The sequence below is a fragment of the Arvicanthis niloticus genome, chromosome 30 (genome assembly GCF_011762505.2).
Source record: "Arvicanthis niloticus isolate mArvNil1 chromosome 30, mArvNil1.pat.X, whole genome shotgun sequence".
Classification (NCBI taxonomy): Eukaryota; Metazoa; Chordata; class Mammalia; order Rodentia; family Muridae; genus Arvicanthis; species Arvicanthis niloticus.
Window position 1 is genome coordinate 13,786,685 of NC_133438.1, and position 8,298 is coordinate 13,794,982.

Here is an 8,298-nt window from a genome sequence, read left to right on the forward strand (position 1 = left end):
CTACTACCTTAATGACCTCATCAGAAAACTCATAGAAAAACCTTTTTTTCCAAATTAGTCTTTCCTTAAGCCAGTAACCAGAAAAACCTTTACATTGAGTTTTTATCCAGAAAAATATTATACAACTCAGAATCACACCCATTTTGAAAGTTAAATCTATTAACATTATTATTCTGCTTAGCTCTCTGTCTAGAGCAGCCTTCTATTTATTCCTCACGTCTTTAAAGCCTTTTTCATCTGTTTTTACTCACTTATTTCTTGCCCCATTTTCGTTACTATAACCTTTATTTATTTATCTGTTTGGCTCTCTTGACTCAGAGCAGCTTGCAATTTACTCCTTGCATCTTTAAAACTTTTTTTCATCTGTTTCTGCTTATTTTTTTCTTGCCCCATTTTTGTTACTATAACCTTTATCTGTCTGTTTGGCTCTCTTGACTCAGAGCAGCCTGCAATTTACTCCTTGCATCTTTAAAACCTTTTTCATCTGTTTTTGCTTATTTTTTGCCCCATTATTGTTACTATGCAATCACCTTTGTTTCACTTCCGAATTCAGTCAGCTCCGTCAGTCGACTGGTTCTCCAGCGCAGGGTGTCTTCCACTGTATCCCACTTACTGGAGTCCCTGTTCGGGCGCCACTAATGTTGAGGCCCACACTCTGCCTCAACACTTTTCCTCAACACTTTTGGGGCTAAGTGCTCTGGTCAAGAGAGAGTGTGGCTCTTGGGGCAAGAGACTCGAAGAATGGAGACAAGACAGGGTGTGATTCAGTCTCTTCTATTTTCTCATGTCTCCCTCAAGTCTCTCTTATTGAAGGGAATTCTGAGGTATTTATATACACAAGCAGGAGAACACAGGTGAAAACACTTTACCACGTGCACCATACAGCTGAGGTCACTAAACAGCAAAACAAGCTATGTGGGATAAACAAGATATTTATCAGAGTGTGCTTCAGCTGTTATAGGCTTTTGACAACCAAGTCTTTCATCAGGGTATATGGTTCCAGATGGCTGCAAAGTTGATCTAGCCGCTTTCTGCTTAAGTCAGCTCCCAACAGGGGGAGTCATGGAATATTTGTATATGTATAAGGAGATATCATAGAGATGAGATCACAGTTGTTTTACAGTAATACAGAGAGAGGGGAGGGAGGGAGGGAGGGAGGGAGGGGGAGAGAGAGAGAGAGTTTGTAATTTTGCTCATGAAATAGGTTCTCAGTGCAGATTTTTCTACTTTTGGCATCATGTTGGCACTCAGAAAGTTTGGGACTGAAAGGTGGGGTCTGATTGTGGTTGCTCAACTGAGGAGCTTGCTGTGATGCACAACTCTATCCTGCCAACTCACCTCCCTGAATGAGATACATATGTGGGTTACTTTTAAGAGATAAACATACATATAAAACCATGTGGCCTACATCTAATCTCTCCACTTGGAAAGCAGAGGAGGTGAGTGTCTGTGGGTTCAGTGCCAGCCTGGTCTACAAAGTGAGTTCCAAGACGGCCAGGACAACACAGTGAGACCCCTGTCCAAAAGAAAAAAAAAAAAAAAAGATTATGGCCCTGGTGAGTTTATGGAAGACACAGTCTTTATGGCTTTATTGCCATAGTAAGAATTATGGGAAGTAGAAGAGTTACCATTTTTACGAGTATTATATCAGTATTGATAACATCTTATTTAATAATGATCCTAGGTGAAGAGGGGGAACAATTAAGATGAAAATCAAAATACTACCACAAAGTATTTAAAGTCACATAGAAAGTTATGAAATGTTAGAAACATTGGTGTTATGTCTTGGATACCATTGTGACTAGACACACTTCAATTTCATTCATTCATATTCATATTCTGTCTGTTTCACAGCAGCATCAAACTTGTTCACACTGCGAAGGTGTCAGTGAGGCACAGGTTTGCTAAGCTTCCAGCCAGCAGTGATGTAGCAGAGGTCTGAGGCTGACACTTACATGTTGTCAGGAAGCAGAGCAGAGGTTCTTAACCTTCCTGGTTTGGTAACTCCTTAATACCGATCCTCATGTTGTGGTGATGCCCAACCATAAAATTACTTTGTTGCTACTTCATAACTGAAACTTAACTACTGTTACGAATCATAATATAAATATCTGATATGCAATCCCACGAGGGTCATGAGCACAGGTTGAGAAGCACTGGAGTAGAGTCTTAACGTATCCTGCTCCGTGCAGATGCATATGCAGTTGTGAGTGTTTGGACGTTGACTCTGCACATTCCAGCCCCTCCAGCCTGAGGAAATAAGGTGACTTTGCTGTTTATGGGACTAGGACAGACATATTAGAAATTACTCTTACACATACAGAAGGAGAAGGGGGAGCTGTAGAGAGCTGTGGGAATCATAAAAGCAACAATCTTTTACAGTCTGGAAATTGTCCTGAAGGCATGCAGCAAATGGAGAAATATTTATTCAAGAAAATCTAATAGATCTCAGTAATAACAATGAAATTCTTTGCACTTGAGACACAACATAATTCCCACCCCTCTGGCAACCCCAGCTCGAACCCATAGGTTTACTCTGGCCTGGAGATGGGGTCCCCTCGTCTCTCAGCTGCCAGTTTTCTGTCCCTTCTAACAAGCCCAGCACTTCTTATCCCCTCCCAAGTTCATTGTTTCAGAGATGAATATTCAGACAAGCATGGCCAAGAGGCAGAAGGTCCTTTCCGCCACCCAGCCCCACATCCTTGTATCCCAGACATGGTGGTTGTCAATGCCGGCTGCTTCATTGTTCTCTTTCTAGAACTAGATGCGTCCACATTGTTTGAGACAAGTCAAGGCCAGATCAGCGCTCTGCTACTAAAGCAAAGTAGTTTTTCTGAGAAAAGCAGGCAGATGCATAGCTGAAAGTCCAGTTCAGTGACTTGTTCCAGGAGGAGAGAACTGGCCGTAGGACATGAAGCCCTGACCCCCTTCCCACAGAGCTAGGGGTGTCTTTTGATGAGAACACAGATTCAAGGCCAAGGATATGCCCAGCAGTGATTATATTTTGTCTATAAACAGTTGGGAATAGTTGAGTTCACCATGAAAACATGCTTCCCTGGCCTGTGTGAGGCCCAGAGTTCAGTTGTTAGCACCACAGAAGAAGCTGAGAGGAAGGAGCAGCCAGACACTCACGGGTTTCATGTAACCTTCATCCCATCGTTTTCAGTTTTCCTTAGTTGTGTGGATTCCTTTTTCTCTGTGTTTGCTAAGTGTATTGCATTTTCATTCTACACAAATGTTATGTGCAAATTGTTGTGTGTTCCCTTCCCCCTAAATAAATTAATAGAAAGAAAGAACATGGATCTTTGTTTATATCATCCTGTTTATATCGTTACTAATAATGGCCCTGACATTATGCAATCCTTAGTTCTTAAATAGATTTCCGTGATCACTGAAAGAAGTTATAACTGAGAAATATTATTTAGAACCTAGTGGAGGGCTTGAGACGGCATGACCTATTGGTTTATCAGAAAGAAACTTATTCCCCACCTGTTAAAGGAGTCTGGTATTCTCATGTCATGTTTCAAAATCATGTTTTTAAAAAAAATAGGTGACACCCTATTGTATTCCAGATCTTTATTTTTCTTTAAGATTTATTTTTTATTTATACAATGTTCTGCTTGCATGTATGCCTGCACACCAGAAGAGGGCACCAGATCCCATTACAGATGGTTGTGAGCCTCCATGTGGTTGCTGGGACTTGAACTCAGAACCTCTGGAAGAGCAGCCAGTGCTCTTAACCTCTGAGGCATCTCTCCAGCCCCCTAGTTCCTTTATTAGGAGAAGAGAAAGTAATTGCTTATATTTTATTAAAAGAAATTGGTTTTTTTTTTCTTCATTAGCAATTGTAGAGAAAATTTGGGGATAGGAAGTATGAAAACCTTTAGAATTAGAAATCTGTAATGTTTAGTATTAAATAGAAGTAGTGAAAAAGACGGCACACAGTGATTTTGAATCAGTTAAAGTAGTTTTTAATTCTTAGACATTTTCAAATAACCTCTACTAAAGCAGTGTTTTTCGAGTATGCTTTGCAGTGGAAGACACACGAGGCACTGGGGAACATTTTCAAACTGTATATGGCTCTGTCTGTATGAACTGATAGGATAGGAACAGGACAGAAAGCTGAGACAGTACATGACCAGACTCTGTAATGTGACTCTCCTACCTCCCAGAAGAATCATGGTTGTAGTAAATACATCACATTTAGCTGGGCGGTGGTAGTCCCAGCGCTCGAGAGGCAAAGGCAGTGGCTTTCTGTGAGCTTGAGGCCAGCCTGGTCTACAGAGTGAGTTCCAGGACAACCAAGGCTATGTAGAGAAACCCTGTCTGAAAGCTCACCTCCCACCCCCTAAAAAAAATCACATTTAAAGGCAAGAGTTACCTTTTAATTCACAGTTACTTCAAACTAAGTGTTTGGACCAGTCGTATTTAAGTATTTTCACCTCTCATTATTAAAAACTGAAAGGGTGGAAAGTTTATCTTTGAGGAGGCAAGATGTCCAGCCTTGGTCTCACGTATGAAACACATGAGAAAACTAGACATGACGGCTCATGCCTATAACACCAAGAAGCTAAAGCAAGACAGTTTTGTGGAGTGCTGGTGGCCAGCCTAGGCTACTTAAGTGGGTTCCAATCTAGCCTATCCTGTATTATAAGACTCTGTCCCAAGAAACAAAAGAACATTTAAAACTAAATCACTCTAGAGATGTGATGATGTCCTGTCAAGCTCTCATTTCTGTGTGTGACATTTTCTTTTTTCATTTTTTCTTTTTTCTTTTTTGTCATTCTTTTAACCGCTGAATTATTGGCCTCTTTAACAAATAATGTCTCCGAGCTTCTCTGATGGATTTTCCATGTACCAGGAAGCCTGGCCACATGGGTTCCAGTTAGAGCTGGGGGTATTTTGGTAACTGCTTTGTTTGATGTTTTTTTTTTTCCCCCACTTAGAGAGTTCTAATTTAGTAATAACCTTTGCTGAAAGAGTTATAAGATCTCAGAACAATAGTGTGTCAAAAATATTTCAGAAGGTCTCTCTATGGGAGTTTAAATTTGAAAGTAACTAAGTCTTCTGTTTTCTTTTAATAGATATTTGGGGCGTATGCAACTCATCCCTTCAAGTTCAGTGACCACTATTACGGCACAGGCGAAACGTTTCTCTACACCTTTAGCCCTAATTTCAAGGTACCTGGATGGGTGAAATACTTGAATGGCCAGGGTTGTGTTGTCAGCAGTCAAGGAGGAAATGAGGTGCTCAGACACTGGGAGAGTGGGTGTCCTGTAATCCCTCCTGCATTCCTTGTTCTCAGTCTCATTCTCCATGACTGTAGCATACACACTGCTTAGAGACCAGTGTTAGGAGTTTCTCAGTCTGAGATTCAGGGAGGGAGAGATTGAAGGAGCCAACACATTATGGAATGGTCTTTGCTATTTCGTAACCATTGATGATCTTGTTGTAAACATTCCATTACGTGCTTCTTTATTCAAAGGTGTGTTTCCTTTATACACCACGTGACTGGCAAAGGTGTCTTCTCTGCTAATGCTCCTAACTGAAATATTGGTGCTCTGTTTTGTGTCTTTGCCTGTAGGTCTTTAAATGGAGCGGAGAAAACTCATATTTTATCAATGGAGACATAAGTTCTTTAGAACTCGGTGGTGGAGGGTAAGGCTATTGTCATTTGTTACTTGGGGATCCGTGTAGGCCCAGCCAGTCTATTTGCTTAGACTAATTATGGCAGTGTGCTAGCACACGCCAGTGAGAAGCAAAGATAAATTATTTATAAATGTGCCTGAAAGACTGTGACCATTTGTCCTTTAGGAGAGATCTGTCTACACGGCTTGCTCTTATTTTGTGATCCGTTTAGAGTTCTGTCTTGGCCCAAAGGAAAGAAAACCTGTCGGAAAAAGGCAAGCCGTGTCTGTGCAGTGACCTTTCTCCTTTAACCTTGTTACAGGGGACGGTTTGGTCTGTGGCTAGATGCTGATTTGTATCACGGACGAAGCAACTCTTGCAGCACTTTTAATAATGATATCCTTTCGAAAAAAGAAGACTTCATAGTTCAGGACCTAGAGGTATGGACATTTGAGTGAAATTCAGGCTGCCTTAAAATAAAACATGGAAAAGACTGGATTAGATTAGCCATCCTTCTGGAAGACAGGCCCCAGCCCTGGCTGCCTCGTCCCCACAGCAATGCTTGCTTTCTGCGGTGGTCTCAGAACATCCTAACAACACAGACAGATTCTGGAAGGTGTCTCGGGAGGGCGGACACTGAAGACAGAAATCTCAGTCCAGATTGTTTCAAAACAAAACAAAAAAGACTTTATACCTCCACTGCTCTCAAATTCACACCATGAGAAATCAGAGTGTTTATAGATGATGAATTGAATGCGATTTTTATTTTTGGTAACTGTGAAAAAATAGGATACTGTGGAAATATATACCTGCCTTGTGTATTTATCAGCGTAACTTTACCAAATGTATAGTTTGCCGTAGAAAGCTGAATCTGATTTAGAGAAATTGAAAGAATATAGCACTTAAAGAGTATATCTGATTTTTTAAAGAAAACTTTTATTTATTATTTTTAGCATATTGTCTAATATATGTTGATTTTTTTTTCTTTTAATGTGTCAAATCCTGAAATAAAGAAATGTATATATTTTGTGCTATGTTTGGGAAACAAGTCTCCTTTGATTTGTATACTTTTATATTCATTTTTTTTGCCCTGATTATTTTAGGGTAATATATCTTTATTTATTAAGAGTACGTGTGTGTGTGTGTGTGTGTGTGTGTGTGTGTGTGTGTGTGTGTGTTTCAAAAGCTCATTAACAATGTTTTTTGATCTGACGATTGTAGACTAGCTTTTCATTTAGTTTTTAAGGTACTCTTTGAACACCCTAAGCATTTGTGTGAAGCAGAATATGGCATCTCTCACAGTTGTAAGTTGATGTTTGTCGAAATACAAATCTTTATGAATATGAATGTACAAGACCTACTTCTACAAAGAGAATGTTTGCTTCTTATGAAATTGTGTGAATTGTGTACTAATAACACACACTTAGTTTCTTAGGTTTTTTTCTTTTTTTCTTTTTTTTTTTTTTTTGTTGTTTGTTTTTTTTTTTTACTTTACATTGTTTCTTTCCAGGTGTTTACATTAATGTTAGCCATCTGTTTTAAAAAGAAGTGTTAATTTGTGCATTTTTAATGTCAGATAAAAGATGTCAAGATGGACCAGCTTTCGTGGTTTCTGGAATCTTATTGGAAAAAGAACAATTCAAAGAATTACATTCATATCATAATTTAAAGAAAAAAAGAAAATCTATTTTTTTAAATACAAACTCATTTTCGCTTCACAAGACATCTTTTATTTTAAATAGTAAGAAATAAAGACATTAATGTTATTGATTGCCTCTGTTTGATGAAAGCCAAAGACTACTGATGGAAAAAAAATAGCCAAAGGCGAAAAGTAGTCTATCATAAATTATCTCCCCAGAGGGTTTTTTTTTTTTTTTGGAAAGGAAAACGAGCAAACCCTGTTTACATATCTGTTTATGTTCAGAATATTTTCAAGTCTTTCTTCCATTTTAGATTCCTTGTAAGAAAACACTGTCCAGTGGCCTCCGTCAGGCTGATGGTTACATTCACTGCCATTCCATGCTAACTTAAAGGAATGCTATAGAATTTAAAATCTGTAGACCATATCCACTCTTCACCCAAGCTCTCCCATTGAGGACGCCTGCTTAAAAACGCACAGTTTGACTTTGGTCTGTTCACACAACATGAGTTGGCGAGATCCCAGGAATGACGTATGGTGGTTATGTTCACCGTTTATACCACTTGTAACCGTATGCTGTTAATGAGCAAGATGGTCATTTCGCCTCTAGATTACTCTTACCTACTTTAGTCCATGATGCTATACTCGTGAGAGCATATCCAGATGCTGTGTTCTCTATCTAAACAGTATTGTCTGAACAGGAATGTGTGACCCTTCATTATGGATATCAACTACATGTAATGTAATGCTATTCCAATATTTTCAATAAAGGAATTTGTGCATTCAGTGTGCATTTCTTTCCTAAAGACTCATTCATTGGCCATTTATAGCATATAGAGACATGACCGGACCCGTTCCAGGGCACTACAACAGAACAATCACCCAGTCCTGTAAGAATTATGATTAGACTGTAGCACTTATAGTTTATTGAGCATGCACTGGCATTATGATTAAAACAGTGTGTTACTTTAATTAAAAATACTTCATTTTGCAGCTGTAGAGGTGACTCTGTGGCTGCCAGAGCTTCCTGC

General features: G+C 39.3%; 1 protein-coding gene across 3 annotated transcripts in view; it reads left to right on the plus strand.

The window, feature by feature from the left end:
• Window positions 1-8,053, plus strand: part of Ncoa7 (nuclear receptor coactivator 7) — a 141,570-nt gene extending 133,517 nt beyond the window's left edge. For 2 of the 3 annotated variants that reach the window (XM_076927925.1, XM_076927926.1), the window contains 3 exons: window positions 5,085-5,180; window positions 5,585-5,658; window positions 5,951-8,053. In XM_076927925.1, coding sequence (XP_076784040.1) covers window positions 5,085-5,180; window positions 5,585-5,658; window positions 5,951-6,086 — 306 coding nt within the window. In that variant the 3' untranslated portion in view covers window positions 6,087-8,053. The remainder of the gene's footprint in view (window positions 1-5,084; window positions 5,181-5,584; window positions 5,659-5,950) is intronic. The other variant, XM_076927924.1, reaches the window with a different exon arrangement.
• Window positions 8,054-8,298: the final 245 nt, after the last annotated feature.